The following is a 25,018-nucleotide window of genomic DNA, read 5'->3' as shown; positions in this document are numbered from 1 at the left end:
GCTATCCACTGCGGTTCTTTAGGTTAATTTAGAATTTAGCTTCTATTTTAGCAACATGCTAACGTTTTTTGCTAATGTGTTATCTACTGGGGTTTTTTGGGCTAATTTAGAGTTTAGCTTCTATTTTAGCAACATGCTAACATTTTTGACTAATTTAGTTTACACGGAAATTTTGGGCTATTGTGGAGTTTACCTAGTATTTAAGCAACAAACTTTTATGGCTAATTTGGCATAAACTAAGATTTTTTGGGCTAATTCTGATTTTAGCTCCTATTTAAGCAACACAATAAATATTTTTGGAAAGTTGGCATGTATTAGGGATTTTTAAGCAATTTTACTTCATTTTTTTTCAGAATTTAGATCAACTTCATCGCTCTTTCAAATTTCTTAATAAAATTTCCAGTCTTTTAGCAAATGTAATACTCTGTAATACTGCAAATCCCTTCAGCAATTAAAGTCATTTGTGTCACAATTTTCAGCAAAAAGCTTCAGCATCTTCAGCGACTACTTTCAGCAAGAAGCATTCACAATAGCATTATCGCAGGTAATGCAACTTTTCTAGTTTTAAGCCGATATAACTGCCTGATAGGACTAGAGTAATCTTGGTCACTGAATTGGCAAATGGACACTGGGAAGTAATCATTTCCATCAAGAACATAGAGTAATTGTAGATCCTATTGTGTTAGAGACGCATTAGATCATATAACACACTGCTTTATGTTACATTTTCTAGTTAAATAATGTAAAAATCAAGGGGCGTTCAGTAGAAAGCTCAAAACTGGAGAATCTGGTGTCCCAGTGCTCAAGCAGTACTCTCTGTGGCTTTTACTTCAATGGCTGTTTGTACAAAAGCAATCGTTCGAGACTGAGATTTTCCAACAGTTGTGAAGGACTCTTGACAATCAAGGTCTACAATGAAAAGGTATGACTCAAAGGGTTACCTGACATGGAGCAACAAGCCATGCATTTGTCAAAAAAAAGTTCACAATGGAGCTTTTCTTTTGTAACTCTTTTGACAAACAAGTTTCAATTTGTGGCAAATGTCTCATGATGAATACAGGGTACACACGTTTTTCATTCTTCCTTCTATTTTCGAATGTAAATCATTTTAAAATGTTGATCTAAAAAACCTTGTGATGGTCATGTTGATATAAATTGTATTTTTTTTCTTGTGAGAAGCCACAGCTTTTTGGGGTCCTTTACAGTTGTATTTTATAAAACTGACTAAAGCCATTGGTCGAATCCGAACTCTTTCCCTACCCCTACGGCTCCCCCAACCCCTCCAATTGTAGGGGCATTTGGAGGGGTGGGGTTGTTTGAAATAGCTTTTTTAAGGGGTAACTTGTGATTGGCGACACACTGTACCACATTTCTTCAAGCAGGTGTGCTCTGAAGCACAGAAGTAATGACTTTTTATTTGAGCATGATTTTTTAAAACCCATTTTGTTGAATATTTCTGAGCACTGGCAGCTAACGTGGCAGCTACGCGCTAACATGGCAGCTACAGGCTATCGTAGCTGACCATTGACTATGGATGATGAGTCCAAACATCCAAACTTGTAGAAATTATTTTTTCATATTTCTCCATTTGGAGGGCTAATTGTAGGGGTAAGGAGAAGCCTTAGTGGAAAAATTCAGATTTGGCCTTAGTCACACAGGTACAGGTGTCGCAGGTTTTTGAGTTGTCCGGGTCATAGAGAGGACCATCAAGGTGGGTACAGGTGTGTATTACTGTTCCCTTGAGGCTCATGCAGCCACCTTAAGGGATGTCATGAAAATGAAACGTTCCACCAATATATTGTAAAGTATTTGTATGAATTCGAATAGGAGATGCTGCTGTTCAACACCATTGCGCCACAAGTTTCAATGTTAAGTCAATGTACAGACCCAATCTGAGAGCGTGCGGCGCGATTTGGGCGTCGGGTGAAGCGAGTCAGGGACTTTTGGCGCGTCATGTTTTCAGTGACTCGATCAAAAGGTAGAAATAAAGAGTCAACATTGACACTTGATGTGAGGACTTTCATACTAAACTTCCATCCATTTTCTTAACCCACTGGGGCTGTGGGTTAGCCGGTGACTGTCCCGATTACTGTTGGCCGAAGGAAGGATATGCCCGGAACAGGTCACCAGTTTGTCACAGACTCCATGGAGCTGGAGCAATTGAGTCTGGTGGACAGCGTAGCAAGCTTGATGCCATCCAGTACAACTGCCGGTTGCTCCACATCCGGGTCATCAAGGCGTTAAGCAGTATATTCGTCAAGGAATAAAAGAGAGGTGGCAGACGCAAATTTGAGGCGCAAATTCCCTCTGGTGTCAATGCAGCATAACAGATCTCGTTGCACATTATTTGGGAGTACTGCGTCTCACCTAATACCCTTATGTGCTGCTTAAGTTTTCGCTACAACCTGTTGCTCAGAGGTTGCTGTAGAACACATGACTGATAGTTTGTGTGGCCACCTTTTTGCCCCTTACTTATCTGCCCATTCTTCACCCTACAGACAGCTCATATCCCCAATGAAGGTAGTTGTGACTAAGGCTTCAGAAGTAAGCTTCCTAAAGAATAGACTTATTAATTTAAAAGATGTGACCTTCCAGTCTACATCAATTAATTGAGTAATAAATATATATATCTGCTGTGGTGGGAAATTTGTTGACTGACAAAGAACATGACACAAATTGTGAGCATCTTTCTCTTTGCCTCACTCAGTGAGCTGCTGACTGGCTCTCTGCGGTGAATCTCATTACTCTGTGTCTGCTTGCTGTCACACTCTAGTGGGAAGCAGACGCGCTTCGCCCCAGAGGCAACATCTGTGTGTGCGCAAGTGAGTCTATACAGGGTGCGTAGGTTTATGCTCATATTTTGGCGGGGGTTCTTATGCATATTGAAATGTGGATTCTTTTCTGCAGCTTCCGTGGTCTCTAATGTGTCATCGCCATGATTGCTCAAGATTCTCAGTTGGATCTATGAGACCTGCTGGGAGGTTCATTAGAGAAAACTCTTGCATGTTCTGTCATAGTGACAGCGTTTCATAATTCGCAGTGCAGGGCAGGTATTCATTCAGAAAGACCAAACATACCCCAGCGTGTTTCTCATCAACCGGTTGGACACTTTCCAGCTCCGAAACCAAGTTTGCCCTTAAAATGATCTTCTGCGCTGACACGCTGCAGATTTGTGAGGACATTGGCTGCAAGTCAGTCATCAAAATTTCCCCCAAGTTGTTTATGTGCACAGATTCAGATAAGCAGCTGTGGGGACACAGCGTCGGAAATTAATGTTTCCGTTTTTGAGCGACAACTCTAAAAAAGCTTTGAGAGAGTAGATTTTTGTTTTCTTGTTTGGAAAAAAAACACTTAGCAACACGCAAACCATAAAACCGAAGCAACAAAAGAACCAAGGCTCTACAAGCGATCAAACTTCTAAGTCCCTTGCTTTAGATGACCACGAGACAGCTGGCTACTTGAAATGAGCTTGAATATTTGCATTTAGATAACTCTCCTTGATTTTTTTAGCCCAATTATCCAATCCAGCAACATGCTGTCCTCCTTGTTTACATTCCAACTATTAACGATTCATTATTTCTGTCATCTTTTATCAGCCAGTCACCAAGAATTGACTATCAGTGTCCTTACTTCTCGAACATTAATTGTTTAAATCAAAAGAGATTAAAGAAAATAGTAGAGACAGTTGAAGGCTTTATTTAGATCTGTGTAATGTGCTCCTCTGGTTTAGCATAATTACAGTACGCTGGCTTATGTTTTGACTGCTGTAATTTACCAAGCTGGACAAATAACACCCTGACAAGCTCCACTAATTAACCCATCACAGATGAAACCAGTAAGTGCGTCTGTCTTCCTTTTTAAGCATGCACATATGTATGTCACAACATCTCCAGGTGTTGGCATACACCACACTGCAAAACGGATGGGTTAAGGCTAATTACAGCTTGTTGTGCATTGGTTAAATGCCCAATATGATCATATATAAAGCTATCTTTTAATTATGGTTATGCTGATTGTAGCTAAAATAATTTTTCGAGACATACTTTCCGCAAAGCAGCAGCAGTTCGTTAGAAATTCATTTTTAAATTGAGGGCGGGACTGTTGACCTGTTGCAACCCCGCCCCCTCTTTCCATCACCCATAACTATATCACTCATTTACATATGTCCTCCATGAGAAAAATGCAACAAGAACATATTAAGAACACAAAAAACACAATTTTAATCAGAGTGGACCCTTAAAAACTCTTGTGCTATATTTTGGGCTCCAGATAACCCCATCCCTCCCATGACAAATGTGGACAGGATTTAATGTCTCTCATGGAAACCAGTAAAAATCAAAAATCATTAAAAAGAAAAAAAAAAAAAAAGTTCAGCGCGTTGTCTTGTGGGTTCAACATGACCCAACTCCCAACGTCAATGGGCCTAGGATGGCACAAGAGCGCTCTTTCCCTCCCAGAAGGAGTCCCGTCTCCTCAGATATCTCTGAAACTACAACTTGGAATCCTCAGTTAATATAGCATCCTGTTTATTGAGCTGCAAACTGGATTTTCTAAGGCTCCCCTGGACACAAACCAAGGTAATCATTTTGCTTTTTGTCAAACCACAGGGATTTCTGAAGGAGAGCACTTTACGTCCCACCTCCCCAACTCCAAGCTATTTCTAGAAAAGTCTGTCCCACCTGTTTCATGCATCACACCCATGAGCAACACAAATGATTTATTTTTTCCAGTCTACCACTGTTGCTGTTTTTAAATCTTTTTCTATAAGGTAACAACTCATTCCTCTGTTCGAGCTGTAAGCAAGTGAAAATGGCATTTTTTAAGCCAAACTGCTAGTTTTTATATCATACTTCTACATTCACGTTTTTTTTTACAGCTGCTTTAAATAAATAATCCAAACTCATACGGTCACGACCTTTTGTATCAAATGTGCTGCAATATTTGTATTTTTTAAAAAGCACTTGTGACCATTTTGCCCTTCCAGCTCCATCTGCGATATACCAACCAGCTTTTATTATTTTAAATGAATTGATTATAACACCTTTTATGATTTTTTTTAAGTAATAGTTATGATATGTTTATAATTCTAAATAATGAAAAGAAAGTTCCAACAAGATCTTAAATATGGTGAATTTTAGGAGAGTAACAATTATTTTGAACAACAATTCGATTCATATAATTTGTGGATGACGACAAAATTCATAGTCATTATTGGTCCATTTTTGGTGATCTGATTCACTGACCTAAAATGGGTCCAGGACATTGTTATCCAAACCTTTCACCAGTGTGACGAATAGATAAATTCCTGCTACTGAACAGCGAAGGGGAAGTTTTCTATATCCTTTGTTTTTCTTTCCAAAAAATCAAGTGTAAATTAAATATGTTTACAGAAAAACAAGTAAACAAGAATTAACGTCAATTTAATTACTATGTTAATTTAATTACTACGTTAATTTAATTAGTTGATCTTTTCATGCAGTCCACCAACGTAACACAAATGTTTGAATTGTCAAAAATAAGATACAAGTCATATTACGTTCAATATGAATGTTTTTTTTTTTTTTAACTCTGAAATAAATAAAATTTTATTGCTTTGAGCTGATTTGTTAAAATTGAATGAAGTGTATTGGTTACTCTAGCCAGTCTAATCAACATCAATCCACCAATTGCTGTTTTCCAAGTAGAAAAAGAAACTATATCCAAGTAATTATATACACAGATAAATGCATATATATATACATTTATATATATATATATACCCACACATACATACAACAATTCCTCGCATTTTGCGGTTCTTTACTCATGCTTTCATGTATTCACTGATATTTTTTTTTTCAGGCACGAGACTCTTCCAGTACATCACAAAAACTCAGAAAACTTAAGACACTAGTATGAAATTTTTGCCTTCAAAGGAGGGGCTACGCTGCTGAGGTGTATCTCCACACAGCGGAGGCCAGCGGAGGCCAGCGGAGGCCAGCGGAGGCCAGCGGAGGCCAGCGGAGGCCAGCGGAGGCCAGCGGAGGCCAGCGGAGCCCCTTCTGTGAGAGGACAGTCTTTTGTTGTGAATCAAAAAAAAGAATCTTTATGTTGACCAGTACTCCAATGTTCTTTAATAAATGTTTTACAAAGCATGATCAAAGTGTTTCTGATATGTATGGATCGGTAACTGACATTATGCAGTCTCGGGGGAGGGAGGTTCTCTGTATCCGCGGATTCCGCACATTCGCGGATGCTTCTGGTTCCTAACCCCCGCAATTAAGGGGGGAATACAGTATGCCTAAATAGGTCAAATAAAGCTAAAACACTAATCAAAAGGGAAACATGCCATTTAGTTAAATGAAAAACTGTATTTGCTCCAGCTTACAAATGACTGTGGAATCAGAATTATATCTTTGACAATGGTTTCAAGGAACATTTTCTTTTCTTTTCTTTTTTTTTTTTTACAAATAAGTAATATTTTTATGTACTTTGAAAGTAATGTAAATCTCTGAATTAAGCTCATTACAGCAGAGTTTCTATAGCTCCTTGATTAATTAGTAGTACCTCACTTTTGCCTATTTGTATAAACCATGACGTTCATCAAAACAGAAGTTGAACAAAAATTTGGGGTTTAGGAAAACAGGTCACATAAATGTTGAGTACATTTAATTTGAAATCCCTAACCTTCCAGGTGCTGACGTACCTGTGTGCGATCCAGACAGTGAGCTCAGCACACGCGAATGTTGCGTTGGCCCGTCATAAACTTCAACGATGTCATTCAGTGCCGTCTGGAAGAAGGCGAACTGACTGAAGACCACTAGAAAAGAGACACAAACAGTGAATTAGCAGCAGATACGACAGAAATTGACTGAAATTAGGCGCTGCAACGATCACACTGAAAGCGCTTTTGTTTGAAATGACACAGAAAATCCACTCAAACAAATATTAACACCAATTCTAATCAAAACCTCCTCTTTGAAGCGGGATAGATAATGCCGCCAGCTATGACAGCAAAGCTAAAACTTATATTACAAGAGAAATCAGGAACTCTGTCTGGCTTGATGTCCTGTCAGCAGATGAAAGGCTTCCCCGTGACAACCAATCTGTTGTAGCATGTGCAGCTAAAGATCCACTCGGCAGCTTTCATCCTTTCCGCACACTCTTTATGTCCTACTACTGCTTAAACAGCCCTTTTATTGTAAGCCTTTGTCACTACTGCCCTTACTAGTAGATAAGGGACAAAAATGGGCACACAGGTGGTCCCGCAAAAATTTAAAATGGTAGTTAGCTCTATGAACTTATAGAGAGATAATGATAATGCACAGTTTTTTTTTTTTCTATGGGCATGCTGCAGCTGACAGGTAGTGAACACTTCAGCAACCTGTAGGGTGAAGTAGAGACAGATGTGTCATATGGATTTTTTTTTTCAACCCCCTTAAAGGCCCACTGCAACAATATTTTTTTCAATCATAAAATCGTTCCCAGTGACCTTTAAATTATGACTTTTTAGCCATAATCAACAAAACAGTCATTTTTAAGACATATTTTATGCAGAGCAGCAGTAGCACATAAGAAATACAATTCTGGGTTGTGGGTGAGACTGTTGACAGAGAGCAACCCGTCCCCTCCGTGTCGTTGAGAATTTGGTTTGTAAGCCTATAGCCCCTAGCTAACGCTAGCGGTGCAAAAATAATGACGAAGAAAATTGGATCAATCCAGTTGAACAGTTTTGAGCCAGAATCAGAATTCTCTACAGCATGAGTGTTGAACACCCATCATGTCTCACACACGTGACCACGGTGCACGTAGGGGGAGGGGAGAGTTTGACACGCCCATTTCAGTAACTGCATTATTAGTCTGAGCTTTTTCTAGCATCTGGTTTTCTGATCCATTTGAAAATAAGAAGTGCTGCCCATTTCCTCGTAAAATGAATTCACTATGTGCTAGAGTACCTATAATTTAATCTCAAATAACTGCTCCAATGACAATATTAGTGTGTAGGAAACGTAGAAAGAGAGTGCACGAACTGGGTCGGGGGGTGGATCGACCTGCAACTGCAACGTACTCTATCTTAATTTAGAATTCAACTATAAAAGTAAATTTTACTAGTACAGTTAGTGGAGAAACATAAATAATATAATTTTTTGTGTTTGCATTTACGCAAGCCTTGAGTCCTTAGAGGCGGGGCTTGGAGGCATAGGTAGAGAGGGCTGTGGCACCATCCAGCACTTTGCCCATGACGCCAAACGAGCCAGAACTGACCCTGACTGATACATGTACCACAACCGTACATTTCATTTTCATGACGTCCCTTAAGGTTGGCTATATGAGCCTCAAGGGAACTACAAGACACACCTACACTCACCATAAGATTCAGCTAGGGCTGGGTATCGATTATAATTTCCAGAAACGATTCGATTCACAAGAGACTGGATCGATTCGATTCCGATTTTTTTCAATTCTTTTCATTCTTCAAATCGATTCAATTTTGAGTTCACACATTTATAGACATTTGCTTAGAAATATCCACTATATGATTTGAACATATTTATGTTAATCTGATCCAGTTCACATACTATAAATTGTATTAGTGAAATAACGAGATTGTTAATACAATAAAGTTTTGCCTGATTTCTCAAAAGGAGAAGTTCTAATTAAAATATTCAGATCATTAACATTGTAAACATTGTTCTGCTTCTCCTGGAGGGCGTTTCAGTTTGGCCACTAAGTGGCGATCGCGCTTTAGCAGTACACATTATTCCAGAAGAAGAAGAAAGTATGAGCAAAAAATTCTTTTTTTCCACCACAAATTGTTATTTTAAAAAATGTTTCCTTAAAAGAGTTTGGAAAATTCATGTCTGAGTTTAAAGATATTCATTTAGTCGGCAATGTATGTTTAGGTCAACCGAGCGTTAGCATTGGCCGTCCTATGGGAAATTCTATTAAATGTTAGCATCAAGCTAGGTGACTTTAGCTTTATGTGCTACATAGATTTATATTTTTATGACTCGATTATTGATCTAATAAGCTTAAACCAATTAATCGATTTTATTTAGTCAGCTCTCTACGACCCTCAAAAAAGCCCAGAAAACTCCCATACCCTGTACAGGTCAACTCCCCCCCCATGTGGGTGCATGTGACTAAGGCTTACAGTTTTGGAAATATTGCGGGCTATTTTAAAAATGGACACCATTAAGTCTCGGTACACTTGATCATGAGAAGGGAGCTTCCCATTTTGACTTAATAATGAAGACCACTAGTCTGACTGAATGGCCTCTGATGGGAAAAAGGCTCCATAATAAATGCTGTTGCATCAGATTAATGACAAGCCACAAGGACGGAGTTGAGAGCATTAGTGGCTCTGCACGACAAAATGAGCCTCGCCCAACAAAATAAGCTAATGTGCATTGTAATTACTTCCATTTTTTTTTCCCACTTTGAACCTAACGAGTAAAACAAACTGCCAGCAGCTTCCGAGAAGAATGACTGGCGATGATTTTGGAAGAGCACTGGACCTTTGACCGAGCATCACAAGCTAAAAATCTAAAAGTGTGAGGTGAAGTACTCTCTAGTCAAGCACACACATCTGCTGCTGCTGCTGTAATTTAACAATGGTGCACACTTTCCCCCGAGGAGAGCACACTGTTGATATTTGAAGGCTAGAAAAGGAAAGGAAAAAAATATCTTTAACAGAAGGTGAAACCTTGGCCACTAAATTTCGAAAAAAAAATCCCATTTGCAGCTGTGTCTCATTGTTTCATTTTATGAATGCATCTGTAATGTGAGATAACACACTGAAAGCAATCTGTGACCTTTAAGATGGAATTGCCAGAAAGTAGTGAGAGTCTGGATCACCAATTATTTGTATTTTTGTAGGAGCTTCTGTGTGTCTGTGATTGACAATGAGGGTGCCAAAGGAAAAAAAAATCAAAATATACAGTAAATGATTAAAAATACCTATAAAATTTGCTTTGCTGTTGCTTACCATAATCCTTGGGCACCACTACAGAGTACAAACAGGTTCGAGACCTGCTGTAGTTGCCGGGGTAACCGGGAGACAACACCACTCCCTCTAAACCACTGTACTGTCCACCACATGGAGCTGCAGAAAAACACAAAAGAAGCATGAGAAGTAGAAGGGGCAGACACCAGAGGAAAGTCAAATCAAGAACAATGGATGGTTCCACTACTGATTCATCAGTCCTAAATTACTTTTCTCATTTAATTGGGTTTTGGATGGAAGACGGGGCTTGTTTGTTAAAGAGAGAAATAGCCATGTTTATCAAACGTCCATGGAGATTAATGTGAGAGGTCCACACTCCCTTCTGGTTTCAGTCACTGAAAATACTCAGTTTCAGCTTATGAGAATGGGTTTCTTTTTTTTTTCTTCCTCTGAGAGCAGCGAGCATGTCTTCTAGCTGACACACGCAGTCAGACGCAGATTTTGTACTGTCAGGGATCTTTTACCCGCTTCCCAGGGGTTTGCACAGCTTGATATTCACGTCATGGGAATATCAGAGAAAAGTCAGAGTGACGCAGGTGCAGCCGCCAGTGCGGGGGGAAGATATGCAAAGCGAGCGTCTTCCTTCCAAACTGCAGACGCAAGCAACCCCAGAAAAACACACACTCTGAGGAGAATCGGCATAATCATGTATGGAAGCCTACATGTGACAAATCTATACGCATCAATGCGGTATGTGCGTGGAACAATTAACTCCAGATGTTGGTGCTTACCGATGCAGAAGGGTTTGGGTTTGTTCCAGCTCGGCTTGCCGTCTCTCCCCATGATGCAAGTAAGCATTGGGTCTCCCTCCAGTGTGTAGCCACTGTCACAGTGGTAGGTGACAGCGGAGCCTAGCTTGAAATCTGTCCCCACCCGCGTCCCGTTGCGCACTAGGCCGGGTTCGAAGCAGGACTCCCTGGGGTTCTCTGTGGAGAGAGGTAACACGGTGGAAAATCAGCGACAGAAGGGAGCGATGTGGGAGCCAGGAAGACTTTCGGCACCCGACCGCTGCTGGAACTATAAAAAGTGTGAGTATTCCAGCAACTCAGGACTTCATTCAGTTATACTTAGTTCAATACTTGTTGAAATAATTTTGTAAAGCTTTTAAATATCAAAGCTACGGTGGCCCTGAAGCCCAAAACACATCAACAAATCACTCAATGCAAAAAAATATTGAAGATCACAATTAAAAAAAGGCAAAACAAACACATCCTATTTTAGTAAAAAAAAAAATCAAAAATAATGAAAGAAATAAAAACAAATATTTTTTGTATGATGATATAATCCATGTAAATAATAGACAACATCATCATCCGATCAGTGATGTCTCATAGTACACTGTAAAAATGAAACACTGGATCAATTAACAAAAATTCTATCAAATTAAAAGCTCAGGTTATGTAAGCCATCAACTCATCTAATTTTGATGAAAACAAATAAATTTAAATATAATAAATTACAGAATTTTTGTTATTTGATTCAGTGTTTCAATTTTTACTGTCTACCTACCTTTCTGGTCTCCGTCAAAAAGAAAAAAAATGTATAATAAAGATAATTTTTAGTAATCAAAATGAAATTTTTAAAAAATGTAACAAAAGAAGAACCCAGAAAAAGTTAAGAAGTAAGGGAGATCACTGATTTGATGATGGCATTAGTTCATCATTTCAACCAAAAGTTATTAGCCGTGAAGTGATACTGGATATGCTCCGTATTAATCATAAAGCTTGAATTAGTATGCGGACATTTAGGAAGCATCAGTAAACACTCAAATGTCTTCATCCAATCAGAGATATCCTTTAAAACCTACGTTTTTCTGTTTTATTTTTTACTGTGTTTTTATCATTTTAACATTTGGAAATATATTTTTTTCTGGAATTTTATGTTAATTTTTAAAATATAATGCTATTTTTCAAGCTACATGCTAGCTGTTTTGGCTAATTCCAGCAGTTTTTTTAGGCTAACTGGGAGTTTAGCTAATATTTCAGCTTTATACTAGCTAACTTAGACATTTTACCAGTTTATTAGGCTAATTTGCCATTTAGCCAATATCTCAGCTACATGCTATTAGCTTCAGCACTTTCATCTATTAGCTTAAGCAATGTTAGCTAACAACTTCAGCGTTTTTAGCTATCAATTTAAGCCTCTTCAAACATTCAGCTCAACAATATCACAGGTAATGATATATATTTTGTTTTGCTTTTTTTAAATTGTCAATGTGACTTTTAATACATTTTGGCACTGAACCATCTGTTGGTGTCATAGCACTTCAGGGCCACTGCTTGAAGCAGACAAAATAAAAAACATGAGCGCCATTAATGTAAAAATATAAAACTCCTTAGACTTAAAAAAAGTTTAAACTTTGTTTGAATAAATAAATAAGAATATATAAACACAAATGACTTGCAGGTAAATGAGTCAGAACAGTCAAACATGAAACACCCTGTTCTTTAGAGGTGCTGCAGTGAATCTTTTAGCTTCTATAGTGTCAGTGAAAGTACAGATCTGTGTGTCAGTAACACAACTTATAATGAGACATCATGTTGGGGCTCCAGTGTGCTGCTCTGAGTAAAAGCTAAACACTAATACAAGTTTGCTGTTGTGTTCTCTGCTAGTGTGATTTTCTTTACAAGAATGTAATTGCTAACACACATAGAGAGCATCAATGTGCTGTTTTGTTGCCTGCCTTGTATGTTTGGTATGGTGATTTTATACAGAGATGCCGCTTTAGACCTTGGTCACAACTGTCCTATTGGGTGGACACAGGCTGTCTGCAGGTGAAACATGGGTAAACCTGTACAGGGCGCGCAGGTAATATGAAGGTCGTAGACCGTTCAGTGAATTTGTTTGGTAAAAATGTTCATTAACTTTTTTTCCTATGGGCGTGCTGCGGGAAACAGGCAAAACAACACATAACGGTAAGGGTGAGATGGATTTCAATACCCCCAAATCAATTTGCAAGGAGTCCATTAGTGTATGTTATCTTGTGCTTATTTTGATCTTGTATAATTTTGACAAAAATATTTTTATGGAGAGTGAAATATTGAAAGTTATTTAAGGTTTAAGTTGATTTATTCTGGAATATTATTCCTGCCTGTTTATTATTTGTGATTAAGTTATGATTTTCAAGTTTTAAAACTTGGTATTCTGCTAGCTTTTTGGGCTTTTTTTGTCAGTTTTACGCTGTTTTGGAGTTTAGCTAACATTTCAGCTACATGCTCGCTTTTTAGCTAATTTAGGCTTTTCTTTTTACGCTTTTTTAGGCTACTTTGGATTCAGGCTAATATTTACATGCTAGCTGTTTTGGCTAATTTAGTTTTTTTCAGTTTCTTTGGCTATTTTGAGGTTTAGCTATTTTTTCAGCTACATGCTAACTGTTTTGGCTAACCTAAGTTTTTTGTTTAGGTTGATTTGGCATTTAGCTAATATTTTAGCTCACAATCAGCTTCCACGTTCTTAGCTATCAATTTCAGCATCTCCAGCTATCAGCACTAGCATCTTCTGCATCCAAATTCAGCTTACAGCATTCACACTAGCAGGTAATGCTATAGTTCATAATTATGTTAAAAAGTTACTGTTTTTAAGTTTTCAGAATGTAGTTTTAGTGTCAATAAATGTTTATGCTGTTCGGCCAACGATCTAAGTTGTGTTTTGGATTTTGGCCTCTCGTGCGATTGAGTTTGACACCCCTGGCTTACAAGGTACTTTGTCAACATTCCTACAATGAAACCTAAATGTGTCTTCCTATTTAGCATTTCTTTCACCTCTTGGGTGACAGTGAAAGATAAAATAATTTGACTACATCTTTTTGCTTCTGTTATATAAGCATTTCTTGCAACTCAATATTTTTTCCAGCAGATTTATCTCAGTGTCTGTCAGTGTTCCTTTGTAGTTCTTGATGATGGCATCCCATCCCTGGTTACTTAAGTATGTATGACTGTGGAGCAAACAGGAAGCTGATTGAAAGTGGCACAGCTCTGGCCAAAGATCTGCTGACTGTGCACAAATGCCTCTCAAGCAACTCAACCCTGCAGTCAACTCAAGAAGACAATGCACATAAGCAAGCTCTCTAAGTCTCTCTCACACACACACACCCACAGTCTGCCAAACTTAACTCGTACACACTCTGCATCAACCACACATCAATCAGCACCTCTGAGGTTGTAAAAGAGACGTCTTGCTCAATTTAGCATCTCACTTTTCTAGGTGGAAAATGTGCATGTGAAAGCAGGCCTGTCAATTTGGCGCACTTCACACCATCCCAACTAAAATAAACATAGGAAAGATGCCTAAAGCCATTTAGCTCAGACTTAGCATTATGCACTCTGTTCTTGGAGCAATCTTCAATATTTGATGACTTGACACACAAAGAAAAGATAGGTCTAATGTTTTCTCCCCTGTCTCTGCCTGACACATCAAGTAAAAGACCCCAAACTTAGCTGGGAGTAAACTTCGACACTGAAAAAAACAGATGCATTTTTGGAGGATATTTTTATACAGGTACTTTTATGGGAACCAAAAAAATCAACTTTCCCAGGTTATTCAAAGAAAACAAGTCATTCGGACTAAAGCCTGATGTGTTTTAGTCAAATCCTCACATTACATTTACAAATTAGATGCAAACCAGGGAGTAATAAGAGTTGTAGTTCTTCAGAAAGGCCACTAGAGGCAGGTTGAGAAATCACACCAGACGCGGAAACGCTGCACAGCGGTGACACCCAAAACCACACCCCCTGCTCTGTAGTCGGCCCACTATGTTGTGTGCACGTCTGTGTGTCTCTGATTGTTTTTTTGTGTGTTGTCTGTGTGTTTGTTTTTATCTTTACAGTCTGTTTAGAAACAAAAGCATGACCGCATTTGTCAATCGCAGTATTTTATTGGGAAAAATTGGTTATATTGTGAACATTTATCAGATTTTCTCGTGTGTCTTGGCGTAACTTCCTGCCAGCATTGACATGGATCGCTCGCGCAAAAAATAGACCAATCGACAATCGGCGTGTGATATATGCAAAGGACTAGTGTGAACTATACCATAGGTAAACAAGCGGCTGGCATTACAGACAGTTTTCAAAGTTTTTTATGTTGACAATTTTATTTCTATTCATAACAACTGTGTGTGTGAATATTTAGAGCCCATTAAAGCTCAAATGTATACATATTGATGAATGTTGCTATTGTTTTTCTGCAGTTGCATTAACTCTGAATTCTTCCACTACCCCTACCTCTTCTCCCTACCCCTACATCAAGCCCTCCAGAAGGAGAAGTAATGTTTTAAATTGAGATGATACTCCCACTAAATGACGTCATCAAGGGTCGCCAGTCAGCTACATTAGCGCGGAGCTGCCAGCGCTCAGTAATGAATAACAACATTGGTTTTCCAACTATAAAAAAGTCATATTTTAATTTATTACTAAGCAAGTGACAAAACATTAAACCAATTAGTTGACTCGTACCAAGCCAGAACAGGGGGGGGCCAGTAAAGTCGTATGGGAAAAAAAGATGTTTATATTAAATTGTCTAAACAACCTTCCCTATGGCATTTTTGCTCTATTTTGCATCCATGTCAGTAGAGGGCGCTACCACTCATGGTAGCTCTGACAGAGAGGAAGCTGCTACCAGCACTGGGCATGCTCAGTTCAGATTTTAATGAGTGGTGGCTTGAACGACTCAAAATTGTCTCCTCTAGGATGTAGATGTACAATCGTTAAAAGTTATGGCGACAAAAGTGAACTATAGCCTGTTTGCTGTTCGCTACTGGTCCATTTTCCTAGTCCAGTGCTGGTAACACAACCACGAAGACTGAAGACTAACCCAATTGGGGCCCACATTTTCTGCCCATTATTAAACCATATGGGGCTCACATGGTCTTGCTGGCTTTGCGTTCAGTGACTACTTTCAGCAAGATTCACGATACTATTATCACAGGTAATGGAACTTTTTTAGTTGCGAAATTGTGTTTTTCCAACATTTCTAAAATTTCAATAAAGTTTTTTTCACATATGTCATGGAAGCAGCTACTTTCTCCATGATTTAATCTTGGTTCATTTTGTGTTTTACAAAAAAAAAAAAAACATTTTTTTTTCATTTGCTAATAAGCAAGTAAAAACAGCCAAATACCGTTGAGTTGGTTTATACTAAGAATAAATAATCACACCTTCTCATATTTAGCACAATCCTTGTAAACCCACTGCTATGCAATAGGGATGCATTGATTCACTTTGATCATGACTCGGTTTAATGGTGTAGCATATGGTTCTGTCTTATACAAAAAAAATGGTGGGATCGCCTGTAAAAGCAGGTGTGAAAAGGGAAAAATCGAGCTTCATCTGTTTTGAAAAATAAAAATAAAAATTAAGCAATTTGTTGTGATTTGAAAAGTGGCTGGATAACACTTGGACGTATTAGATGAGACAGCTGTGAGTGTGGCATAGTGCACTCACACCCATGTTTTCTATGCATAAATGCACTTATGTGCGTTGGAAAGTTGTCTACATGTAAATTTCCCAGGGGAGCGCGGTGAAACATGAGCCCAGACACAGAAATACATCAACCCTGCTTGGTAAAGAGACTCAGCAACTCTGGGAATATTTCATAATGCAATTTTTCAGACCAAATACTGGCCGGGCCAGCTCGTCAACTTGCTGCTGCTGTCCAAACAAACACAAACTCGCAGCCAAATGTGTATCGGTGCCACATTGGGTTTTTTTTTTTTTAAACCGAGGAGGTAATTTATGTATTATTTAGTTATGGTTTATTAGTGTGGAGAATTGGAAGGAGTTTTTCGGAGGTCCATCTGCTCCACCAGGGTACAATATCACAGGGCCGAGTGAGTTAAGAGGTAGGTAAAATTTGAAAATCTATCTGCCGGATTTTATGGATCGAGTCCAAACTGAGCAGCGGCCAAGGAACTCATTTAAGAATCGGTTAAACGACTGATACCTTAAGCGGCTCTAATTGGGGAGAGGAGATTTAGTGAGATTTACCACTATTCCTGGAAAAAAAAAGCCCTGGACAAAGATAGCGTGACTAATTTAGAGCTTGTAGGTGTGCTAGGAGACAGCTTTTGCATACATGTACACCGACCCAAAAACCATACGTAGCTTCCATTAAAGCAACTGGACCTTGTCCAAAGAAGCCAGTGATCATTTTGTAGCCTGTGCGCTGAACAGACATCCTCAGGTACGCACATTAACCTGCAAACAATTCACCGAGGTCAGCCAAGCTTTGAAATGACACAACAAAAGAAGGCTCCCATTGTGCAGCGCCACTGATCAAAAAGAGCTTTAGCATGCACAATGTCGGCTTTTCATTTTCATAATTCTTTGGGTTAGAAGGCAAAAAACAGCAAACGTACATGTCTACACTGACAGACCAGCAGAGCATTTTACAAATGGGAGAGATCAGGATGCTGCAGCACAGAGCAAACGCTCTCACTGGAGAATTTTTCACTCCACTAATCTCACTTGCTTTGGACGAGAGAAAGTTAAAAAGAAACAATCTGCAAGGTCACTCAGCAGTGAAGGGGAAAGCCATTTTTACTCTGCCAGGAGAGGAACTGCACAACATTCCTTTTGAAGGAATGAAGCCACACATCCTAATTAAAATGCACCTTTTTTTTCCCTAATCCTGGAGATACAGCGAGTAAAAAATGATGGATAGAGATACTGAAGGTACAATTAATATTTAACCACAAGAGTGTACCTGTGTACTGCAGAACAAATCCGTTGCTGCTGAGGGAGGCATCACTGCGGAAAGCCAGGAAGAGAGTGTTGGAGCTGCTCTCGATGCGGTCTGGAACGTCGGTGCCGTAGAAACTCCCCAGCAAAGGGCTCAGCGAGTCTGGTCCGTCGTAGATATGCAAGAAGTCATAACTGGGCTCCAAGCTGAAACTAATTAAGATTCACAATTCAAATTATTAGGATAGTTCCAAACAACCTGTTTGTGTGCATAAACAACATCAAAAAATCTGTAAAATATGACTGGGAGGAACAACTACAAGGACTTTTACAGTTTGTGATTTTACAAACAGCGGCGTTTGAAGCCGGTTGAATCTTGTGGGGGGATTTGTGTGGATAGGTGACGGGGCGATGGGTCGGGACGGGGGCGGTGAGGCAGGGCCAGAGGTGACTCAGATTTCACAGGATGACATATGCAGACGGTGATGCTGCTGGTGTGAATGTGAAAAGATGAGGTAGTGTCGAAAACGACACCTAAACTGGGAGGGAGGGGGTAACTATGGCAATATTAACCCTTTAACCGGTTTAAACTGGAAGATATTTTCAGGCACCGGTCCGAACGGGTTTGAACTTTGTGATAAAAACTTTCCTTTAAACTTCATCAGTTTATATCACATACATTGATACAAACCAATGATTTTAATTGTAACGAATTACAGAAATTTTGTCAATAGATCCAATATTTCACTTTTTAGAGTGCACCTAGATGTGTGAAATTTGTTCTCTGCATTTGATCCATCCTTTGGGGAGGGGTGAGCTACAGACACAGCTGCGCTCGGGAACTATTCCCAATCCAACCCCTTAACGGCGAGAGTCAAGCAGGGAGCCCCCATATTTAGAGTCTTTGGGATGACCTAGCCATGGATTTTTAACTCACGACCTTCCAGTCTCAGGGTGGGGGCTTTACAAGGTTACTGAGCTGGTTACTGTAGCTCACCAGTGACATCTCCAATGTTAAAGAGTTGAAAAAAACTAAGAGGAAGGAAGATATTTAGTTAGTTTATAGTAAAGAGGGTCTCAGAACTGGGAAACACTTGGATCAGAATGAGTTCAGTTTAATGAACTGAGCTTTTTGTCAGAAAAAAAATGATTTGAAGCAACAATTCGCTTGAATTGTTAAACTTCCAATTAAGGAATCTTACTGGTTGAAGCTGAGAGAGATGACGTAGTCCTCCATGACAGCTACAGTCCAGTCACACTCCCTTCCATGAGGATAAGGTTCAGGATAGTCTGGAGACAGGATCAGCCCACTCGGACCTGTCAGGTTCCCACCACATGGAGCTAAGGACAAATAGAAATATGACATTTCTCACATCGTCAGCTCTGAAGCGTTTCCCAGGTGATCACAAAAATCATGCTTGTTTATAAAGACTTAAAGACTTGGGCTTTCCTTATTCTAACCTCAATCACAATAATTTAATTAGTCACTGATTAAAGCAGGTAACAAAAGGTCACAATCACCACAAAACTGTGATTATCTTTTTATGCACACTGTGCTGTAATAAAGAGCATATTCTGGTTAAGGTCATAGTAAGAATAGCACGGTAAAAAAACGGTTGGAGCGACAGAAATATTTCTGTTGACATCTTTCTGGGATGTTTTGACTAATACAGCCCTGACAGGTGATGGAAACTTAGGAAATGGTCACTTTCAACGCTTCATGTCAGTAGAAAAACCATTCCAGAAAAGAAAAAGATATTGATATTTTCTGATCCCTCTTTGAAGAGGATGGGAGTTGCTATGGTGTTAGTAACTACCAATATTTAGAGGTAATAAACAAGGATGTTCTGCCGATAGTCATCTGCACAAGGCATTGCTTCTTTTTGAAACAAATAAAGTCAGGACAAATAATAAAAAAATGATGCTGACAGATAGATAATAACGTCACAAGACGCTGAGTCTACATTTAGGTCTATAATCTCTTTAACTTTTATATTTAGAACTGTATTTTGACTGTATTGTGATAAGGTGCATTGTTTGGATAAATGCTGCATATTGTTTTTGTATCATATTATATTCTGATTCACTGCTTTAGTGTATCTGACTCAGTTTTTATTTGATGTATTTTTTTCCAGGTACTTTATAGACGTTCTTTTGTTTTGAGATTGATTTTTTTTCTTCCATTTTCTGTTTAAGAACAGACATTGACGTAAAGATGCCAAACAATGCGAGCAACTTCTAGATTTAGAAAATGTTTATCAAACATTTTCCTGGAATTGCAAAGTAAACTCCACTTAAGCAAATTGATTTTTTCTTTTGTTTGACTTGTTCATATAAGACTATCACATAAAACTGAACTGAAGAATATATCGCAGAAGAAGTGGAAAGGACAATGTTTTTAATGTCATATCATGGTTTTGAGGCTCTGGTTCACACTGGACACAGAAGCGGTGTACGCGGTATCCGGTTCAGCTCCAATTCACACCAGACACATATTTTTCGATTTTTCCGCGATGGTCGACCAGCGCTTCTGCTCAGCAGTGATTATTTAGAGCGGTTTTTTGCCATCATCTGACACCCCAAACCACACTCCCCTGTGTGTGTATCTCAGTGTTTGTGTTTCTGTTTGTTCTTTGTGTGTTGTGTTTGTGTCTTTAATTTAATGTCTGAAGTCTGTTTAGATCTAAAGATATGATCCCATTTGTGAATCGCGATGTTTTAGTGTGAAAAATTGTTTATATTTTGAAAATTGAACAGATTTTTTCGAGTGTCTGGGTGTAACTTCCTGCCAGGATTGAAGCAGATCACTTGCAGCTTGCGCAAAAATTAGACCAGACGCCAAAATAACCGCTACACAGTGCGAGCTGACCGCGGCGTTTTGAGTCTGGTGTGAACTACACCAGACAAGAGCTCTGAATGGAAGCAGCTGAATGGAAAAGGGTTTTACACCAATGTTATGTTTAGATTTGATGGTAAAAGGATAAGAATGATAAAATCATAAAGGTATAAGATAAAGATAGAAGAAACCATGTTTGGCATTTTGAATCTTTAACTTAAGGTACTTATTTTCTATACTATAAAAGACACTTAAAATCCTTCTAACGTGGCTAATGCTTCTAATGTAGCTAATGCTTCTAATGTGGCTAATGTTTCCAACGAGACTAACGCATCTAACGAGGCTAACGCTTCTAATGTAGCTAATGCTTCTAACGTGGCTAACGTTTCTAACGAGGCTAATGCTTCTAATGTAGCTAATGGTTCTAACGTGGCTAATGCTTCTAATGTGGCTAATGTTTCCAACGAGACTAACGCATCTAAAGAGGCTAATGCTTCTAATGTAGCTAATGCTTCTAACGTGGCTAACGTTTCTAACGAGGCTAATGCTTCTAATGTAGCTAATGCTTCTAACGTGGCTAACATTTCTAACGAGGTTAATGCTTCTAATGTAGCTAATATTTCTAACGTGGCTAACGTTTCTAACGAGGCTAATGCTTCTAATGTAGCTAATGGTTCTAATGAGGCTAACGCTTCTAATGTAGCTAACGCTTCTAACGTGGCTAATGCTTCTAACGTAGCTAACATATCTAACATGGCTAACGCTTCTAACGTGGCTAACGTTTCTAATGAGGCTAACACTTCTAATGCAGCTAACGCTTCTAACGTGGCTAATGCTTCTAACGTAGCTAACATGTCTAACATGGCTAACGCTTCTAACGTGGCTACGCTTCTAACGTGGCTAATGCTTCTAACGTGGCTAATGCTTCTAACGTAGCTAATGCTTCTAACATGGCTAACGCTTCTAACGTGGCTAATGCTTCTAACGTGGCTAATGCTTCTAACGTGGCTACGCTTCTAATGTGGCTAATGCTTCTAACGTGGCTAATGCTTCTAACGTGGCTACGCTTCTAACGTGGCTAATGCTTCTAACGTGGCTAATGCTTCTAACGTAGCTAACATGTCTAACATGGCTAACGCTTCTAACGTGGCTAATGCTTCTAACGTGGCTAGCGCTTCTAACGAGACTAACGCTTCTAACGAGGATAACGCTTCTAACGTGGCTAATGCTTCTAACGTGGTTAATGCTTCTAATGTAGCTAACGTGCCTAACATGGCTAACACTTCTAACGTGGCTAATGCTTCTAACGTGGCTAACACTTCTAACGTGGCTAACACTTCTAACGAGACTAATGTTTCTAACGAGGATAACGCTTCTAATGTGGCTAATTCTTCTAACATGGCTAACGCTGGTAATGTGGCTAATGCTTCTAACGTGTTACAAAGAAGTTTAGAGTTACTGTGAATGCAGCTAAGACTTATCTCTGACTCTTTTGTCTTGCTTAATGTGTTTTACAGTTTATTGCTCCCTGTTAGAACAGTTCATAAATACACCATGTATTGGTGTGCCATGTAGTGCCGGAAATACAGTAAATCTGCTACACCAAGTACATTTTTTTGACACAGGGTGTAATGTTTTTACTTACATGTGCTGATGCCAAAAAAAAAGTTCACATTAATAAACATAGAAAAATATAACACTGTTATAATTCAACAGCAAATATTTAAAAGTTAGATTTTATATATATATATATATATATATATATATAATTCTACAATATCTCATAGTAACCAATATCTATCTTTTTACTGTTATTTATTGCTTAAAGTTATTTATCTTTTGCTGCTTTCTATAGAGCTTTTTTTAAAAACTGAATGTCTTCGGTGTGAGATCAATTAAAGTTCTATTCTAATCAAGAAATGAATACATTACTGGAAACAAAAACTGCGTATTTTGGGGACTCTGTGGTTTTCGCTGGGTTTCAGTTAGAAACTTAGCCAGATGGCTCTTTTAGCATTAAACTAACAGACACCTGTAATTTACTAAATTAACCAAGGCAAGGCTTAGCTACTAACAGGAAAAACAAGGTGAGTTAGAATCAGAGTATTTAATTCAGAATAATTTGGATAATTACCAGTGAAGGAGTTAATAATGGTGGCTGTGTGTGGTGTTTGTGAAGCACCTGTGCACGTAGGAGGGTCTGGCTGCCAGAAGAAGCGACCATTGATCTCAGTGCAGGTGATCCTGTTGGCTCCCTGCAGGAGGTAGCCGGGATCACACTGGAACACCACATGGTCCCCGGGCTCCCTGCTGTCACCACTGCGGGTGCCATTAGTTGGCATGCCTGGGTCATTGCAGGAGGTTGCAGTAGAAACTGAAGAAGCAAATAAGGCGATGATCAGAGGAAAAAAAATCTAATCAGCCTCAACATCAAAAGTGGGTCAGCACTCACAGCTAAATTTGTGTAGCTGTGAGTGTAGTCCCACTCCGGCAAAATCCTGGACTGCTTTCTGTCTCTATCGCTTACCAGAGAACTGCAGAGCGAAGCCTTGTTTGCTGGTGAAAAAGTCTGTGGTGAACTGCAGCGTGACAGTGTTGAAGGTGCTGTGAACGTCTGGGGGTAGTGCTGAGCCACTCAGCTCCCTGAGCAGGACCCCTCCATCCTGGGGGCCATCCCAAATTCGGAGCAAGTCGTGGACCTCCTCCGTGTGGAAAACCAGGAAGTGCAAACTGAAAGACAATCATGATTGGGATAAGGAATGAAACTCCAAGCCTCCTCATAGGGAGCGTTTTGTCATTAATTATCGCAAACATGCGTTTTTAAGTTCATTGTGACCCCCATTTCATAAAAAAACATTTGATTCCTACAGTTTTGCAGTTTTTACAGTTTTTCTACATGTATTGGTAAAAGAAAAGTTATAGAAATTTCTACAAAAGAATGTATCTTTCTAACGGCTTTGATATTTTCCAACTTTTACTGATTATCTGAGTAAAAATAAAATATTTATCAGCTAAAACTAGTAAAAATCTAGAAATAAAGAAAGAAAAAAGCTAAAGTGAAACTAAATATTTTAAAGAGTCGATTCACAAAAGGGGAATAATGTGATTACAGAATATAATAGCGCACAGACAAAAACAGTTCAAGCCAAAGGCAAACAAGGAACACAATAACGTTTTAAGGTGAATCACAGACGTCAAATCCAGAACATTCAGAGGATGTTCCACCATGTCAGTCAGGCAGATATGTCTGCCACAAGATTTTACAGTTTCAGTCTAGACATCAGAAAGATTATGCTGTCAAAATATCTCCCCTTCACTTTGGCTCAGACAGCTGTCAACCAGCCTGTGGTCCAGAGGATGTACTACGCAGTGTTGCTCGGTATGAGTGTGCAGTTCTTGTGTGAGACCTCCAGCCCCCAATGTTCATAGGACTTTATCGCTCTAAGGTTTGCGTGTGGGCACAACAGGGTAGGCTTCGGATTTATTCAGGGGTACAGAACAGACAGAAGGCATCACTGAAACATTCTATCAAAATGAAAGGTAGAATTGAAGTATTTGAAGCTTCTGGTTAAAGAAAAGGCTTACATAATGTGTATATATATATATATATATATATATATATATATATATGCACACACACACATACATATATACTTTTGTATGTCTGGTACTGCTAATCTGATTTGTCCCTCTATTATTTGTCTGGTGTTTACCATTGATTGTATGTGAGAACTGGACTGAGTGACCCCTCCCCCTTGACAGGAATTACCTGCTGGAACCATGAAGACAAAATTCTGTAGACTTCTTTAGAGAAATAAACAACTATAATGCTGGATTCAAACCGCGCCACAAAGCGGAGTGTGTGCGGTATCCGCTTCACCTCCAGTTCACACCACCAGTATTTTTTTGCGACGGTCAACAAGCACTATTGTTCAGCGGTGGTTATATACAGCTAAAATTAATTTGACATGGTCCATCTTGACTTGTCGCCAACTGCTCTCGGTGTCTCTTTGGTTGATTGTGTTTTAAACAACCAAAACCGTAGTCAGCCAAATACTGTACATTGATATGTGTGTGTCTCAGTGTTTATGTGTTTGTTAACTTCCTGCCAGCATTTATGCGGGTCAATCGTGGCTATCGCCAAAAAGGACCGCAACGCTTCTTGTCTGGTGTGAACTACACCATAGGCTAAATAAACAATGGCCTCTGTTCCCAAGTGTTTCCGCATGTGGTGTGAACCAGGCGTTACTCTGTCATTGTCAGAATAACTATTCTTTCTAAAATACCTTTTTTACACGTTCTTGCTAATCCCCATTTTTTTCTTCATTGCAAGTTATGAACTGGCAAATCAGATACCTCAATATAAGTACACGGTCTTACATGGAACGTTCAAAAAATTTAATTGACAGATTCTCCAAATCTTCCTTTCAAGTAGTATTACTGTGTGGACTTCCAATGAGCTCACTCCTGTTTGGTGAGTGTGGTTGCCATAGAAATGGCGGCTCAGACCAATTTGGACCAATA

At 39.1% G+C, this 25,018-nt stretch overlaps 1 protein-coding gene across 1 annotated transcript in view; it reads right to left on the bottom strand.

The window, feature by feature from the left end:
• csmd2 (CUB and Sushi multiple domains 2) overlaps nucleotides 1-25,018 on the bottom strand; it is a gene marked incomplete in the record, with an annotated part of 326,634 nt that overhangs the window by 84,054 nt on the left and 217,562 nt on the right. Inside the window, 7 exon segments of the mRNA XM_024297994.2 lie at nucleotides 6,686-6,799; nucleotides 9,968-10,084; nucleotides 10,717-10,911; nucleotides 17,684-17,871; nucleotides 18,861-18,999; nucleotides 22,677-22,868; nucleotides 23,022-23,224. Coding sequence (XP_024153762.1) covers nucleotides 6,686-6,799; nucleotides 9,968-10,084; nucleotides 10,717-10,911; nucleotides 17,684-17,871; nucleotides 18,861-18,999; nucleotides 22,677-22,868; nucleotides 23,022-23,224 — 1,148 coding nt within the window.

Source organism: Oryzias melastigma, linkage group LG11, assembly GCF_002922805.2.
Source record: "Oryzias melastigma strain HK-1 linkage group LG11, ASM292280v2, whole genome shotgun sequence".
NCBI lineage: Eukaryota > Metazoa > Chordata > Actinopteri > Beloniformes > Adrianichthyidae > Oryzias > Oryzias melastigma.
The sequence above is the reverse complement of the archived record's forward strand: the minus strand, read 5'-3'. Positions and strand labels throughout refer to the sequence as shown.